This window comes from Hemitrygon akajei, chromosome 4, assembly GCF_048418815.1.
Source record: "Hemitrygon akajei chromosome 4, sHemAka1.3, whole genome shotgun sequence".
Lineage (NCBI taxonomy): Eukaryota > Metazoa > Chordata > Chondrichthyes > Myliobatiformes > Dasyatidae > Hemitrygon > Hemitrygon akajei.
In genome coordinates this window covers 153,221,218-153,239,923 of record NC_133127.1, presented here as the reverse complement: position 1 = coordinate 153,239,923, position 18,706 = coordinate 153,221,218, and the positions used below count along the sequence as shown (strand labels likewise).

The 18,706-nt window shown below is 42.3% G+C and overlaps 1 protein-coding gene across 1 annotated transcript in view; it reads right to left on the bottom strand.

Moving 5' to 3' along the window:
* atm (ATM serine/threonine kinase) overlaps positions 1-18,706 on the bottom strand; it is a 183,165-nt gene that overhangs the window by 128,451 nt on the left and 36,008 nt on the right. Inside the window, exons 15-21 of the mRNA XM_073043637.1 lie at positions 17,708-17,833; positions 12,683-12,775; positions 11,259-11,427; positions 9,735-9,934; positions 5,051-5,133; positions 2,756-2,902; positions 2,130-2,205 (exon numbers count right to left, since the gene is read on the bottom strand). Of these exons, the coding sequence (XP_072899738.1) occupies positions 2,130-2,205; positions 2,756-2,902; positions 5,051-5,133; positions 9,735-9,934; positions 11,259-11,427; positions 12,683-12,775; positions 17,708-17,833 (894 nt within the window). The remainder of the gene's footprint in view (positions 1-2,129; positions 2,206-2,755; positions 2,903-5,050; positions 5,134-9,734; positions 9,935-11,258; positions 11,428-12,682; positions 12,776-17,707; positions 17,834-18,706) is intronic.

The window sequence follows — 18,706 nt, the reverse complement described above, 5'->3', positions numbered from 1 at the left end:
AACAGGTCATAAGCACCTCAAATAGGCTCAAAATACTCCATTTGAATTTTGAATATAAAGGTATTAATTGATATATTATCCAAAGTCTGTTTATTATATCTATTAAAAAAGTCAACGGGGTGATTCTGTTCTATACTACACAGTACAATTTAAACATTGCATAATGAAATAAATACTACTTACGAAAATTTAATAACATTTTAGAAATACTGAAAACAATTGAAAATAAAATTGTAAAATGTCCAAAGCACTCAGTAGGTCAAACAGCATCTTCGGAAAAATGAAAGAGTTAATGTTATAGGTTGAAGACTCTTTGTCAAAATAAATAAATACTCTCATTTTTGTTATTCATGTATTAATCGAAACAGTGAAAATATCTGATAACATTATGGAACTGTTCAAAATGCCATGTATGAAGATATCAGAAACACTATAGTATTGCAATCTGGTCTTGTTCACGAGCAGAAAATGTCATTAAAGGTTATTAGATAAAACTGTAGGTAGAGAATAACACATCAGCACCAATAGAATACTGGTTAAATGATGGAAGGCAGAGAGTATGAATAAAGGGGCTTAATGTACACAGCAGTCGTTGGAATGCAGCATTCTCCAAAGTGCAGGCTTTGGCAAGTAGGGTCCATGGGAAAATCACTTGAGCTTTTTGCTCAATGTTAAACAAGCATGAGTGGTGTGCTCCTTCTAAAACTCTGTAAGCTATTAATGAGCTTGAAGCATCAGCAAGAAGGCACAGCTTATCCTGTTTCTAGAAAACAAAGTGGATCAAATACACCCAAGTATCAGCAGAGAAACATTTTTAGAGATTGTGAGCTAACATAAGACATATGATACAGAAAAGAAGAAGTAATCCAGTAAAAACAATTAATTACAGTAAAATCAATTAGAATGAAAAGAAAGCAAATTGGAAACCTAAATGAAATAGCAGAACAATGGAATCTATTTGTGGATCAGGTACATTCATAGAAAAAGGCTACAAGTGATGGTTTGTAAATATAATGACATCCATAGAGGAGTGGGGGAGGCTATGAAGGATACAAGTAGGAACTTGCACCTGGATGCCGAGGGCAACATTAAGTAAATATTTTGCATCCTCCTCTTACCAGAGACAGGGTGCTTCCAAAGTAAAAGTGAAAGTGGAGAGAGATGAGACCCTAATTGTCAGCATGAAGATATTAGAGAAGCTGGCTGAATGCAAAATAAGTAAGTCAGCAAGGAGTTACATCTTAGGATTTGGAGGGAAGTACAGGAAGAAATTGTGGGGAGTGGTGAAGATTACTTGCCTGTTCAATAAAAGCAAGAAGAGTAAGCCCAGTAAGTACAGGCCAGTCAGTTTAACCTAAATGCTGGGAAAGCTTTTAGAAATATTGATCCAAGATAGAATTAATAGTCGGCTGGAGAAAAATAGATCAATTAAAACAAGCTTTCATGGATTTGGAAAGGGGAAGTTGTATTTAGCCAATTTGTTGGAATTTTTTGATGAGTAATGGAAGCAGTGTACATGGATGTCCAGAAGGCTACTGATAAGGTGCCAGTAAATATGAAGCACGTGATATAAAAAGGACAAACGAGAGCATGGATACAAAGTGGAGTAATGGACAACAGAGTCGAGATGAATGGCTCTTCGTTGAGTTGCAGGAAGGTAAATATTAGTGTTGCCCAGACTCTGTTGTTAGGCTTGCAGGAAAGATGCTGAGAGGCTAATTCTTGGTGGATCCCTCACAGCAAAAAGAGGGATAAAGTCTCGGAATAAAGACTGGTAATTTAGGACTGAAATTAGATAACTTTATGAAGAGGAATGGCTGTAAATTTATGGAATTCTCTATCCAAATATCAATGGATCTTCAGGTCACTGACAACTTTCACAACTGAGACTGTCAGATTTTGAAGCACCGAGGAGAGTAGAGGACATGATGATAGGGGCAAAAACATGAGGATTGACAGCACTTTACTGAACTGAGAATCAGGCTCAAATCTTACTCCTGCTTCAATTCCTTAATGTTCTTATTAGCAAGATTATGTGGTGACCATTTATACACAGTTAATTATTCAAACCAATGATAAATTTTGGTTATTTGTTACCTGAATATAAAACACACACTTAATTGACTTACTTCAAGTAGGGCTTTCATACATCTTACTAGAGCAGTTCTCACTTGTGTGTTACATTTTCCTTCTTTGCTTAGGTGCCTAATATAAATAACAAACAGTAGGAGTAAAGAGTAAATATGAGTGTTTAAGTAGGAGTAAGTAAGAAATTCTCCAGCATATCTCAGCAACCTACAATATCCCAACTGAATCTCTATATTGTCTGCTATCACATTTTATCTCCTGTTCGTGATAGCCATAAATGTGACCAATGACTGTCACTCATAGGACAATGAATCAAGATTCATAATATTCTGAGAGAAGATTTTTTTTCCTGATGTCACTCTTACATATCCTTAAAATGTGTCCTTTAATTTTAGAACCGCCAATCAGAAATGGCTGTGGTAGAGCAGTAAAACATGAGTACAATAGACAGAAATTTACTGGACTAAAATTGAGAATTCTGGTCTAATAACCCAAACACGTAAGTTTGAACCTCCTTAAGGCAACTATGACATTTACCTTTAGCCCATTAAAGAATTCTAGAATTTAAAAGCTAGCATGGCTAAAGTGACCAGACAGTATTACCTAGTTTACTAAAAGTCCACTAAGTAAAAGGTTAGATGGACAAAAGGGCACGAAGTATATGTACCAGAATGCTCCTATTGCCTTCAGTAGTATTCCTCGAATATCAGCCATTTCATCAGAATCAATGTCATGTGCTGATAGTGATGGAAGAATGTGTGTCAGGATTACTGAACAAACGTCTTGATCACAACGATATGTAGAACACAAGTTCCTAGATAAACAGAAACCAAATTACAAAATGACACTTCAGACAATTCTTACATAAACAGTGCCTTGAAAAAGTATTCAGCCCCCACAACTATTTTCACATTTTATTCTCTCATTTTCTAAATTTAAAATATATTGAAGTGGGATTTTTTGAACTAATCTGCAAGACATCATGCATCATGTCAAATCAAAAGAAAAATTCCAAAACTTGTCAACAATTTACTAAAAATTAAAACCCAAAATTGTGAGGCTGAAAAAGTATTCACCCCCTTTGTAATTACTAAGTTAACTTCCTTCAGGTGCAATACTGTATATTACCTTATCAACTCACCCAATTTGTTGATGTAGAAAATTGGAGGAGGATCACGTTTTCAATTAATTCATAAGAATAAATACCCTCTCTATTTGTAAGGTCCAACAGTATGGTAGATTTTCAACAGACCAAACCAAAATGTAGACAAAAGAGCATTCAAGACAAGTCACAGAAATGAAAATAGAGAAACACAAATCTGGGGAAGGGTACAAGACCATCTCAAAAACACTGAACATACCTCGGAGCTCAGTTCAGTCCATCATGAAAAAGTGTCAATCCACAGTCACACTGCCGAGATCAGGCTGCCCCTCTAACCTTAGTCGCCACAGAACAATAGCACTTGTAAGAGAGGCTACTGTGATGCCAACAGTCACTCTCAGTGAGCTGCAGAAGTCAGTGGCTGCAACTGGAGATGACATTGTGGAGATGGCTCCACAATCTCTAAAGAGTGTGTTTATGGAAGAGTGGCAAGGAAGAAGCCCAGGCTAAAAAAAATACATATCCTTGTCCAATAGGAAGAAGGTCTTGTGGTAGAACTTTTTGGCCTCAACAGTAACCAGTAGGTGTGGCATAAATTTAATACTGCTATCAGCCAGGTAACACCATTTTTGTTGTAATGTATAGTGAGGTAGCATGCTTTGGGATGCTTTTTAGCAGCAGGGACTGGAAATCTAGTCTGGATTAATGAGAAGATGAATGCTGCCAAATACTGAGAGATCCTGGATAAAACTCTGCTAGCCTCCATCAGAGAGCTTAACTGGGGAGGTAGTTCATCTTTCAGCAAGACAATGACACAAAACACACTGCCAGAGCAATATGGAGCGACTTCAGATGAAAAAAAAATTGATGTCCTTGAGTGGCCCGGTCAGAGTCCTGACCTTAAACCAATCGAACATCTCTGGCAAGACCTCAAGATTGCTGTCCACTGCCACTCCCCAACTAACCTGGCACAGTTTGAGCAATTCTGCAAGGAAGAACGGGAAAATCTTGCTCCGTCATATTGTGCAAAGCTAATAGAGACTTATTCAAAAAGCCTACTGGCTGTAATAGCTGCGAGAGGTGGTTCAATTGAGCAAAGGGTGATGAGCACTTTTGAGCTGCTAACATTTCAGTTTTTGAATTAGCTTTTCATGTTTTACAATTTTCCATATTTTTGAGCTCTACTTTGAAAAATGGAGCATGTGATTCACAAATAAAAATATTCAGTGCAATTGAACAAAATTTCTGCTGTAATGTTAATTTATGTGAACCAAGGGTTGGGGGCTGAATACTTTTACAAGGCACTCACTGTACATTACACATCACAAAAGGAATTATTTGGCGTACAAATAAAGTACCTTACAAATCACTCAAACTGCAATTGTTTTGCAAAAATATCAAACTTTTTGAAGAACAATCATCTCCAATTATCAGTTCAGTGCATAATAATAAGATTTTAGCTAACAAAATCTATTTGGGAGATTTCCAAGTGAATACACATGTTCTAATATTAGTTAAAAACATGTTAAACAAAAGTCAAAAAGAAATTATTAAAATTCACACACTTGGACTGTTGGAGCTTATTTTTGTTTCAGAAACTGAAAGCATGTCTATACTACTAGCAAGTTTGACAGTTATCTAATTAAGAGAGATTTGCAACAGAACATTTTTATCTGCTTAATTTTGCTAATGTAACACACTTACTAATGGAATGATTTGAATTGCAGCCACCTCGTACAGTTATCAATCAGTGGCTTCACAGAGCTTCAACGGCTGGATACTAGTTTAAATCTTGGATTACAATATTGCCATTTAAATTCCCCGTTGTTGCAGGTTTGCAAAAAAATAAGTATTACTTACAAGAGTGGATTCAGAAGGTTGGCAAAATCGCTAGAAGGTAGAATGCCTTCTTCTGATGGGAGCTCTTTTAACAGGATTAAGTACTACAGGATCAGATAAACAAGACAAATCAGCAAGGACAATTCTAGAGACAACTCAAGAAGGCAAAACTGTGCCTACTACTGTACAAAAGACACCAATTGCTAATGATGTAAAGAACAGAAAATCTACTACATGAAATGCTTCTGAACAAGAAACAGCAAGGATAAGAAGACCCTGTTGGAAGTTATATACAGGACTCTGAACTGTAGCCAAGATGTGGAGCACAAATTATAATGCAAGGTAAAAAAGGCACGTAAAAAGGGAAATGTTACAATAGTCATGTGGGATTTCTATATGCAGATAGACTGGAAAAATCTGGTTGGTGCTGGATCTGAGAGACAGTTTGTAAAATCCTATGAGATGGCTTTTTTCCCTATGGGACAAAGCTCAGGTCTGCACACTGTACACAAACTTCAATAATAAATGTACTCTGAATCTTTCAGAGCAGTTTATGGTTGAGCCCATTAGGGAAAAAGCATTGCTGCATTGGGTGTTGTGTAATGAATCAGATTTGATTAGAGAGCTTGAGGTAAGGGAATTCTTAGGAGGCAATGATCATTATATGATCGTATTCACCCAACAGTTTGAGAGAGAGAAACTAAAATCGGATGTATCAGTATTACAGTGGAGTAAAGTCAACAACAAAGGCATGAGAGTAGTTAGCCAAAGTTGACATTCTCAAGGATGATGACAGAACAGAAATGGCTGCAGTTTCTCAGAGCAATTTGGAAGGTGCAGGATAGATACATCCCAAAGAAGATGTACTCTAAAGGGAGGATGAGCCAACTGTGGCTGACAAGGGAAATCAAAGACAGCATAAAAGCAAATGGGCAGGCATATAATACAGCCAAAATTGGTGGGAAGCTAGAGGATTGGGAAGCCTTTAAAAACCAAAAAGCAGTAAGGAGAAAGAAGAAAAATTATGTAGGTAAAGTAGCCATTAATATAAAAAGGATATCATAAGATTTTTTTCAGATATATGAATTGTTAAAGCAAGGTGAGAGTGTTTATCAGAACACTGGAAAATAATGCTGGAGAGGTACAGTACTGTGCAAAAGTGTTAGGCACATATATATCTAGGGTACCTTAGACTTTTGCACAGTACTGTATTTAATGTGGACCAGACTGCGAGCTTATAAATCTGGTGTGAGCAAAAGATGTTGGGAATGGTGAGGGTGGAGCACTGCGTGAGAGGTGTGGGACAAGTGGCAGAGAAGGGGTACAAGGGGTGAGGGTTGGCACCAATGCAGACAGCCCAGCCCTGAGACACCAAGTGAGGTCATTTGATTCCAAGCATTTGGTTTATTGATCATTACAGAATGACTCTCTGGTGCTTTTCCCAACCATGATTCCCCTCTCTCCACCACTCTCAGTCCACAACAGAGATGCATATGAGAATTAGGTTGATCATCACTCATGTCATTGAAATTTGTTCTATTTTGTAGCAGCAGTGCAATACATAAAATTACTGCAGTACTGTGCAATGGTCTTAGGCATCCTAGCTATATATATGTGCCTAAGACTTTTGCACAGAAGTAATGGAGAACAAAGATACGGCAGATGCACTCAATAAGTATTTTGCATTAGTCTTCACAATGGAAGACACCAGCAGTATGCCAGAAATTTGAGTGTCAGAGGTAGAAGTGAATGTACTGTATTTGCTTTTGGATACTGAACCATTGAACACGACCTCATTTTATTTGCACTACTTATTTAACATATGTATACATTATGTATTGCTGTGTACTGCTGCCGCAAAAAGAACAAATTTCACAACATATGCCAGTGATGTTAAACCTGATTCTGATTTTACCAAGAAGATGGTGCTTGGGAATCTGAAAGGTCTATAGGTAGGTAAGTCAGCTAGTCCAGATGGAGTGCACCCTATCATTCTCAAAGAGGTAGCTGAAGACGTTATAGAGGCATTAGTAGTGATCTTTCAAGAGTTACAAAATACTGGAATGGTTCTGGACGTCTGGAAAATCACAAATGTCATTACACTGTTAAGAAGGAAGGGAGGCAAAAGGCATGAAATTATAGATGAGTTAGCCTGACTTTAGTAGTAAGGAAAATGTTGGAGTTCATTATTAAAGATGAGGTTTCAGGGAATGTGATAAAATAGACTGAAATCAAGATGGTTTCCTTAATGGGAAATCTTGCCTGACAAATATGTTGGAATTCTGAGGAAATAAAAGGCAGGATGGACAAAGGAGAGTCAGTGGATGTTGTTTACTTGGATTTTCAGAAAGTCTTGACAAGATGCCACACATGAGGCTGCTAAACAAGATAAGAGCCCATGGTATTACAGGAAAGATACTAGCATGAATAGAAGACTGGCTGACTGGCAGGAGGCAAAGAGTGGGATGGGAATAAAGGAGGCCTTTCTTGGTTGTCTGCTGGTGACTAGTTGTGTTCTGCAGAGATCAGTGCTGGAACCACTTCTTTTCGTGTTATACGTCAATGATTTTGACAATGAAATAGATGGCTTTGTGCCCTGTTTGTGGATGATAGGAAGATAGTGTTGAGGAAGCAGGGAATCTGCAGAAGGATTTAGACAAATTAGGAGAATGGGCAAAATGATAATGGTCGGAATATAGTACAGGGAGGTCTATGGTCATGCGGTTTGGTAGCAGGAATAAAGGCAGAGAGTATCTTCTAAATGGAGAGAAAGTTCAGAAATCTGAGTTGTAAAGGAACTTGGAAGTCCTTGTACAAGCACCTTCTCCTTAGCAATCCTAAAGGTTAACTTGCAGGTTGAGTGAGTGGTAAGGAAGGCAAATACAATATTAGCATTCACTTTGAGAATATAAAAGCATGAATGTAATGCTGAAGTTTTATAAGGCATGGGTCAAACTGCATTTGGAGAATTGTGAGCTATTTTGAACCCTTATCAAAGAAAGGATGTGCTAGCATTGAAGAGGATCCAGAGAAGGTTCATGAGAATGAAAGGGTTAACATATGAGGAGTGTTTGATGGCTCTGGGCCTGTATTCACGGGAGTTTAGAAGAATGGGGAGGGGGAAATATCATTGAAACATATTGTATATTGAAAAGCCTAGACAGAGTGGATGTGGAAAGGATGTTTCCAACAGCTTGGGAGACTAGGAGCAGAGGGCACAGCCTCAGAATACAAGGACATTTCTTTCAAACAAAGATGAGGAAGAATTTCTTTAGCCAGAGGATGGCAAATCTGTGGAATTCACTGCCATGGATGGCAGTCATTGGGTATATTTAAAGTGGAAGTTGATAGTTCTTGATTAGTAAGCGCTATGGGGAGAAGGCAGGAGACTGGAGTTGAGAGGGATAATAAACAAGCCATGATTGAATTGTAGAGCAGACTCGATGGGCCAACTGACCTATTTCTGCCCCGATGTCTTCTGGAAAGGAAAGAATGTTGTCAGTGTGATGCAATGGACTGCAGAATGATAGCCTGATCTTCTGCTTGGCCCAGCATCCAATCTGCGATAATGTTAACAGATTCTGTAACAGCCTGTGTTGGCCTCATTCCACACAACTAGAGTATGGTCTTCCAAAAAAATGACTGGATGATGACAACATTGGGGTTCAAAATTTTGTTATGCTAAAACACTGAAGCTGGTGGAGGAGGATCATATGCCCTCAATAAATGCAGGCATCAAAATTCACGTGCTTATTGGAGCATGAAAGGAAGAAACAACAGGTTCAAATAAATTCTTCTCCTATCAGTAAAAGTGGCCCGATCTGTAAAAAATATGCATAACAAAAATTCCAATGGTTAAAAAGAACAGTAATTTGCAAGTGCATCCTGAATCCTTAGGAACATCAATCATTTCTTGACCAGTAACAACTTAAATCGCTGCTGTTAATATTTATTTAATGTTGTTGTAAGTAAAATATTTGGCTTTTCTATTCAAATTTCAGGATAAGTCCAGTTTATTGGGCACAATTTATACCCACCCATGCATACTTCCTTATAGAATCAGTTGAACACTTCCCCATGGTGGAAAACACAAAGCAAACAGAAAAATATTGGAATTCAGTGACAACAAAATAAAGCCAAAGCGTGATTGTATTACAGAAGCCTGAGGAACGTTATTTGAAGGGCACTGATTTTGTACTAAGTTTGTTTAACAGAATGAGTGTTCAATGTTTAAACTGCGCATCAGTGAAGATAACTAAAATTTGCCATCAAAATGATAGAAATGAACTCCCACTGACCAATGCCACACAATGATATCAAATGGAGCACGTGCTTCAGTCTCCCTTCACATCACAGGGTGAATGGTACTGTTTTTTGTGACCAGAGCAAAATCTGTTCAATCTTTCAATATTTCAGGTTATGGTGATTGTTGGCACAATGCTGGTTTCGGTTGCTATACATTATATAGGATTTTTAAAAATTTGTGTCCAATCATAGAAAATTCCTGTGAGTGGGTAGGGTTTGATCCAAATTCCCAATAAGACAACATTTTCCAGAGTAAGCAGTAAATTTAAACTTCGCCCTATTTAAAAAAAAAATATGGAGGTGGAGTTGCACTTATGGGTTAAAATGTCTCAAGAGACTGAGCAAAAAATGCATTTCTACATAAGAAGTACAAAACCAAACATTATATTTCTTCACCCACCATATGCAAGTAGGGAGGTTTCGAAATGTTATCGGCGATGTCCTGAATTAATGATAAAAGTTTTCTTCTAACGTCACTAGACCTAAATGAAAGTGTATGTATCTGTCCTGCTGCTGTGCAACAGCAGAGGAATTGGAGAATGTCGAGGAGTAGAAAATCGTGCTTTGTCAAATTATCTTCAGATAAAACGCTCTTTGCCCCTGAAAGAGAAGTGAAATTCAATGATAAAAGTGCAGCATAATGGCTCTACTTCAATTATTTAATGAACTGGCAAAGAAGTAAAATTAATGCATCACATATATTAATGTAGTAAAATAACTCTGTCTCAAACTAGTCATTTTCAAGTTCAAATAGTTTTTTTCCCTTAATACATTCGTGTTTATTTATTTTAGAACTGTAGTATCAAAAGCTCCCCATATCTTGTTTCTTTATCAAGTGTATTTACTGAGTTTCAGCCTCTGGATTAGACAAATTCTTGAGGCAAAAAGTTCCACAGTTACTCTCTTTCACCACCCCAAACTGCTTTACTACTTCTGGGTCTATAAAGAAGACCAGACCAGTATAATGAGGAAAGCATAATTTATTAGGCAAATATTACCGTTACATATTACCAGATCATTCATAATTGTATACAACTAGCTTCAGTTTTTTTAGGTGTCTGGAATGCACAGCCAGAGGAGGTGGCAGAAGCAGATATGAGCAACATTTAAGAGGCATTTACAGACACATAAACAGGCAAGAAATAGAGGGATAGCAACTGCATGCAAGCAGCTGGGACTAGTTTAATTTGGCATCATGGTCAGCACAGACTTCATTGGTTGAAGGACCATACTTCTCAGTGGGAAGCAGAACAGTAAAGCTTGGATAGAGGCCTTTAGGCCACGATGTTCTGCTGAGCTAATTAAGCATAATAAACTAATCCCTTCTTCCTGCCCATATTCCTCCATTCTCTGCAATGAAGAGCCCCTTGAACACCTCTATCACAACTGCCTTCACCACCACTCTTGGCAGCTTAGTCCAGGCACCCACCATTCTGTGTAAAAGACATGCCTTGCACCTCTTCTTTGAACTTTCCCCCGTCACCTTCAATGCATGCCTTCCACTATCAGATATTCAACCCTGGGAACAAGATGCTGGTTATCTATACCTCTCATAATTTTATTAACTTCTCCCCTCAGCCACTGCTGCTACACAGAAAACAATCTAATTCCCTAATGTTAACTACCTTGCGCCATAAAACATGCGGTCTAATGCAGGCTCTAACGTGGTAGACTTCTTCCGCACACTTTCCAATGCCTCCACATACTTCCTTTAAGGGAAAGGTACTTTATGTCTTTATGAACTCAAGCTTTCTCTTATTAATCCAGGAACGCAGAAAGCAACTAAACACCTCTGGTCAAGATTAAATAAATAAGCACAATCTTGCAACTTCATGGTCTGTTCAGTTCTGGTATATTGATTTAAAATGAGCCACTGGAAAGCTAACTGACTATTATTTAATTTCAAATCCAGTAAATAACATACCTGCTCCAACAGATGAGTCACTGTTTTCAGTATAATCCCCTCCCTCAGGCGTTTGGTTAATACTGACATCAAAGAGGTCTCCTGATCCATGTCCCTCTACTTCCATGAAATCATCCTGAAAATCATCCTTTGCTTCACAAGCATCACTTGATTTTCCAGTGTGAGTTGCCTAGAGTGAATACATCATTGTTTACACTGAAAGCTAAGGGTTAGCAAGCAATAAGTAGATGCTACTACCAACTTTAACACTTTTACTGCAAACTATTAATAGTGGCAAACTTCTTGGGAAGAAGTGGAATTGGTAAGAATGGATGCTCTTTCCTCAGGATTATTTTATTTAAATTAATATCATGACACAGTAGACATGACTCCTTTATAGTTATGGTTGCACACGAAACAGAAACACTATGCACAACTAGATGTTTTTAAGTCACTGCCCACTACAGTGCAATCTACAAAAGCTGTGAAAAATTAAGCTGAAATTATTTTTTTCCAACCCTAGGATAAGGTGAGTCATACTGGAGGAAAACATGGCCTATGCAGTTAACAGGGACACCTGCAGAAGCAACATCTTTGTGTTGAAGCATCTTTATATGCAACATAAACTAATCTTTTCTCATGTCAGTTGGTGATAAACAAGTCGTTCCACTGTTTACATTTTTGTTAAAGAGCTCCGTATTAAATTGCTATTTTACCAGCTAATATTAGAAATTACCAGAAGTAGCCACGTAATTCCTTAGTAATAAATGGAAGAGGAGAAATGAACTCATCCTTGGTTATGTCTTTCTTCAGCCAGCATAAGTCCAGAAATTGGTTCCCCGCTTCATTTTATTATGAATGACAATGAAAAGAATTCTAACTCTGTGCTTCAAATCTACTTGAAGTCCCTCATCTAACTGATCACGTGATAGAAGATTTCAACTTCTGTCAAAATATAACTATAGATACAATGGGCTAAATGGGATAATTGTAACTGATTATGAATTTAAAAAAAATGTTCATGAAAGAATATGAAAGGAATGAAAACCATCTGACACTAATGATATGTGCAATGCTGTTTACAATAACAGATTAAGGGTCTCAGCAGTCAAAATATATACAGCTCATTCCTCTCCATAGGTGCTACCTGAGTAGCTGAGTTCATCCCAGCACTCTGCGTGCTTTCCTGTAAAATTCCATCAGCAGAATCTGTTGTATTTACATAAAATCCTGGGTCCAGATGAAGGGTCTTGGCCCAAAGTGTCATCTATTTACGCTGCCTGACCTACCGAGTTCCTCCCAGCATTTTGTGTGTTTTTCTGGATTTCCAGCATCTGTAGAATCTTTTGTGTTTATATTTACAAAATTGCATTGTTCTTATACAAGCAGCGAGGCTCTCAAAAGATTTGTCTTTCACCCTCAAGAACTTTCAGTTAATTTCTTACCAGTTGTTTGCAAACTTGCACAAGATCATTCATAAATCTTGCTGGGAATAGTTGAAGGAAGAGAACAGATGAGCTTTTTCTTGGCCAGTGCTGCTAAAATGATTGAAGAAACAGTTCACTTCAGAGATAGAATTTTTATAGCCCATTTTGGAAACATTTTAAGATGGACAATAACATTGTAAGATCACTTCCAAAGACAGAATGCATGTTAAAACTAAAAACATGATCAAATTAGGTAAGATTCTACCATTCACATGAAAATTTTCAGCTTTAAAATGCCTGAAGTGATCCTTGTAAATCAAAATGCTAGGAATAAATGAAACCGTGCATAACAACGAAAGTGAGAAGTAGCATTAATAAAGCACTCAATGTGCATTTCAGACATACTCCAAGTCCTTCACCAAAAATTAATTTGCTTAGAATGGAGTGACTCTCATATATTAAGCAAAACCGACTGTCACAATAAGATCTCATTGACAGCAACAGAACCAATTAATCAGTAAACTTATTTCTAACTGAGGAAAGAACAGTAGCAAGAATTCCAAGAGTATCTTGCCCTTTTCTTTGTAATGAAATGTTATATTTTATATCAAACTGAAGCATATGTACACACATACAGAACTTAGTAACTTTTCACAAGGGGTGGCACTTTGTGGCGACCCACTTTCTGCGCAGGCGAACCGGCTCACAAATAGCCAGCGCGCGGGGAGAGACTTTGGTAATGCACCTCTGATGTCATTTCCGCCCGGAGAGGGCGGGCGCTAGGGATTAAATGCCAGCGCCGCGAAGTTTTAATAAACTAGTCTCGAAACGACTAGTCGTTGTCTCTAGCTCTGTATGTAGTACATCGCAAAATTGGTGACCCTGACTGTCCAAACGGGATTTGGACCAAAGATGACCGACTCTTCATCTGTTCACGCAGTTTCGCTACAACTGCCGACTTTCTGGACACTGCAACCACGCGTGTGGTTTAACCAAGCAGAAGCCCAGTTCCAGATTCGGCAGATATCTTCTGATTCCACGCGTTACTATCACGTGGTGAGCGCCCTTGACCAGGAGACGGCCGCCCAGGTTGCGGATTTCATATGGTTGCCCCCAGAAGAAGGCAAATATGAAGCATTCAAAGCGCTGCTCATTGGGACCTTTGGCCTCTCATGGCGAGCAGGGTGCCCACCTGCTTCACCTGGACGGTTTGGGAGACAGGCTGCCGTCAGCATTGATGAACGAGATGCTGGCCCTGGCTGACGGACACAAGCCCTGCCTCATGTTTGAGCAAGCGTTCCTAGAGCAACTGCCCGAGGACATACATCTGCTGCTGGCCGACACAGATTTCAGCGACCCCCGGAAGGTGGTGGCCCGGGCAGACGTGCTGTGGAAAGCCAAGAGGGAGAGCATGGTGTCCGTCGGTCAGATTACCAGGCCACGCGCCCAACAGCAGACCAGACCAGGCCTGGCAGGGGGACGCACACAACACAGAGGCAGGAGTGAGGAGGACAGTGAACAGTGGTGTTTCCACCACCAGCGGTGGGGCACAGAAGCCCGCTGTTGTCACCCGCCCTGCAAGGGCCAGGGCCAGCTGCCGCTAATGACTATGGCGGCTGGCCACCAGGACAGCCTCTTGTACGTCTGGGACAAAGTTGGGACGCCACTTCTTAGTCGACACCGGAGCGGAAATCAGCGTCTTGCCCCTGACGGGGTACAACACCCGCAACAGAAAGCCAGGACCCACCCTGAGGGCCGCAAACGGCAGCGCAATACAGACCTATGGCACCCGCACAGTGCAGCTGCAGTTCGGCGCCAGCCAGTTCACGTGGGACTTTACACTGGCCGCCGTGGCCCAACCACTCCTGGGGGCGGACTTCTTGCGAGCTCACAGCCTGCTGGTCGACTTGCAAGGGAAAAGACTGGTACCTGCCGAGACTTTCCAGACGTTCTCCCTGGGTGAAGCCAAGTTGCCGGACCCACACCTGGACTCCATCACGCTGTCGGACAACAAATTCACCAGAATCCTGGCAGACTTTCCATCGATTCTGGCACCGCAGTTCACGGCAGCCATGCCCAGAAACAGGGTACAGCACCACATCCCGACCCAGGGACCACCCCTCCACGCCCGCGCACGAAGGCTCCCCCCCGGAAAAGTTCCGCCTGGCGAAGGAGGAGTTCAAGAGGATGGAGGAATTGGGGATTGTACGGAGGTCTGACAGTCCATGGGCCTCCCCCCTGCACACCGTGCCCAAAACAGCCGGGGGTTGGAGAGCATGCGGTGACTACTGCAGACTGAACGAGGCTACAACTCCAGACCGCTACCCCCTGCCGCACATACAGGACTTTGCAGCAAACCTGCACGGGGCAAGAATCTTTTCCAAAGTAGACCTCGTCCAGGGATACCATCAAATCCCGGTGCACCCTGAGGACATCCCCAAAACAGCACTCATTACCCCGTTCGGCCTGTTCGAGTTCCTCCGAATGCCACTCGGCCTGAAGAATGCCGCACAGACGTTCCAGCGGCTAATGGATGCAGTGGGACGCGACCTGGACTTTGCGTTCATCTATTTGGACAACATCCTTATAGCCAGCAGTAGTCGTCAGGAGCATCTGTCCCACCTACGCCAGCTCTACTCCCGCCTGAGTGATTTCGGCCTCACGATCAACCCGGCCAAATGCCAGTTCGGTCTCGATACCATCGACTTCCTGGGCCACAGGATTACCAAAGATGGGGCAACACCTCTGCCCGCCAAGGTAGATGCGATCCGCCACTTTGCCCGGCCCAACACGATCAAAGGCCTGCAGGAGTTCGTTGGTATGGTGAACTTCTACCACCGTTTCCTCCCCTCAGCAGCCCGTATCATGCGCCCTTTGTACACCCTGATGTCGGGTAAAGGCAAGGACATTACTTGGGACGAGGAGGCCGCGGCCACTTTCGTTAAAGCCAAGGAAGCCTTGGCAGATGCCGCGATGCTGGTGCAACCCAGAACGGGCGTTCTGACCGCCCTGACAGTGGACGCATCCCACACAGCAGTCAGTGGGGTGTTGGAGCAACTCATCGAAGGGCGCTGGCAATCCCTGGCGTTCTTCAGCAAGCACCTACGACCACCTGAACTCAAGTACAGTGCTTTCGACCGGGAGCTGTTGGCACTGTATCTGGCAATCCGACATTTCAGGTACTTCTTAGAAGGCAGGCCGTTCACCGCGTTCACGGACCACAAACCGTTGACCTTCGCGTTCACGAAGGTGTCCGATCCCTGGTCGGCTCGCCAGCAGCAACATCTGTCCTACATCTCCGAGTACATGACGGACATCCAGCATGTCTCGGGAAAGGACAACGTCGTGGCGGACGCACTCTCCAGACCAGCTATCCAGGCCCTGTCCCTGGGGGTGGATTATGCAGCACTGGCGGAGGCGCAGCAGGCAGACGACGAGATGCCCAGCTACAGGACCGCAGTCTCGGGTTTGCAGCTGCAAGACTTTCTCATAGGCCCAGATGAGAGGACCCTCCTGTGCGACGTAGCTACCGGCCAACTTCGCCCCATTGTCTCGGCAGCCTGGAGGCGGCGAGTTTTCGACTCCATACACGGTTTGGTGCACCCATCTATCAGGACAACCGTCCGGCTGGTCTCCAGCAAGTTCACATGGCACGGACTTCGCAAGCAGGTCAGTGAATGGGCCAGAACGTGCGCGCAGTGCCAAACAGCCAAGGTGCAGCGGCACACTAAAGCCCCGCCGCAGCAGTTCGAACCCACCCACCGGAGGTTCGACCACATTCATGTGGATATCGTTGGCCCCCTACCAGTGTCCCGAGGAGCGTGGTACCTCCTAACTATGGTAGACCAGTTCACGAGGTGGCCAGAGGCGGTCCCACTCACTGACACATCTGCCGATTCCTGCGCCCGAGCACGGATTGCAACCTGGGTAGCATGCTTCAGGGTACCGGCCCACAATACCTCCAACAGAGGTGCCCAGTTCACCTCCAGCCTGTGGTCGACTGTGGCCAGCCTGTTGGGAACGCAGCTACACCACACAACTACCTAACACACACAGTCGAATGGACTAGTGGAACGCTTCCACTGTCACTTGAAGTCAGCTCTCATGGCCCGCCTGAGAGGACCTAACTGGGTGGACGAACTTCCCTGGGTCCTGCTTGGAATTCACACAGCGCCCAAAGAGGATCTGCACGCCTTGTCGGCCGAGTTGGTGTACGGCACACCCCTGGCCGTCCCAGGAGAGTTCATACCAGCCCCAAGAGGGTAAGAGGAAGAACCCGCAGCAGTCCTGGACAGACTACACGAAAGGCTCAGCCACCTAGCCCCCATACCGACTTCACAGCACGGACGGACCCCGACCCATGTACCCAAAGACCTGCAGAACTGTAAATTTGTGTTTGTATGAAGGGGCGGACACCGGGCACCACTACAGCAGCCATTCAAGGTGATCAACAACAACGGGTCCACGTACGTTCTGGACATTGGGGGGAAAGAGGAGGTTTTCACGGTGGTCCGACTCAAACCAGCCCATGTGGACTTGGCGCAGCCGGTCGAGGTTCAGGCACCGCGGCGCAGAGGCAGACCTCCCAAACAGAGGCTGATCCAGACTGTGGACATTGGGGGGTGTATCGCCGGTTCTGGGGGGGGGTTATGTGGCGACCCACTTTCTGCACAGGCGAACCAGCTCACAAATAGCCAGCGCGCGGGGAGAGACTTTGGTAATACACCTCTGATGTCATTTCCGCCCGGAGAGGGTGGGCACTAGGGATTAAACGCCAGCACCGCGAAGGTTGAATAAACTAGTCTCGGAACGACTTACCGACTGCGTGTCGTTGTCGCTAGCTCTGTATGTAGTACATTGCTACAACTTTTTAATTTGTTCACTTGAATCTTAAGGTGAGACTTCAGCCTGGGACTTCTGATTCATTAACTAGTGAAGTACAATTAGCCCTTAATTAGCCTATATGTGGCTGTGATGTTTTAATGAGGCTGAATATATTAGCATAATGCATTTGTAGACAATCAACTGAGCAGAGTAGAATACCTTAACGTGAGAGTGTAGACATTTTGTGCATACATTAACCAGCGTTTTCACAGAGCTGAGTTTTATCTCTTCATTAAGATCATTTCTGCTGGTAGAAATGTGCTCACCAGCATCCAGCATTAAGGACTAAAAAAGAGAGCAAAATGTTATCGCAATTTATACCACAATTTGCATATATAAACAAAAAATTTGCATCAAAAATACATGCTGGGATTGAATTTACTGAATTCTGTTGCACCAGCTGTAAATCCCATGTGCAGTATGCTTAGCCAGACCTTCGTGCACTAATAATTTTGCCCAAATGAGTAAAGACTAGTTTTTGTCTAGCCTAAAGCATTCCTGCTAGAACCTGCACCAAAAAAATAAAAGATTTGGCTGGGTTCCTAGTTACCAAACCCAGAACCTTCTGGCTGTTACAAAACAGCGATCAGAAATACCCAGCATAATCCTTGAATATTTTCTAAGAATTCATGTCATGATATGTGTATGTGTCTCTTACATACACATTTCTTCAACTGTTATAAAAACAGACTGGAGGTGGGGCAGACTTGATTCATACTGTCAAGCTACATTAGGAAGTCACATCAAGAGGAGTCCACATTCCAGGCCAGATGTCTTTTTGACTGCTGATTCTGTTATTACCAATCACCAAACTGATCAGTACCATTAGAAAAATAGAAACATAGAAAACCTACAGCACAATACAGGCCCTTCGGCCCACAAAGCTGTGCCGACCATTTCCTTACCTTAGAAATTACCTAGGGTTACCCATAGCCCTCTATTTTTTTAAGCTTCATGTACCTGTCCAGGAGCCTCTTAAAAGACCCTGTCGTATCCGCCTCCACCATCGTCGTCAGCAGCCCATTCCATGCACTCACCACTCTGCGTAAAAAATTTACCCCTGACATCTCCTCTGTACCTACTTCCAAGCACCTTAAAACTGTGCCTTCTTGTGCTAGCCATTCCAGCCCTGGGAAAAAGCCACTGACTATCCACATG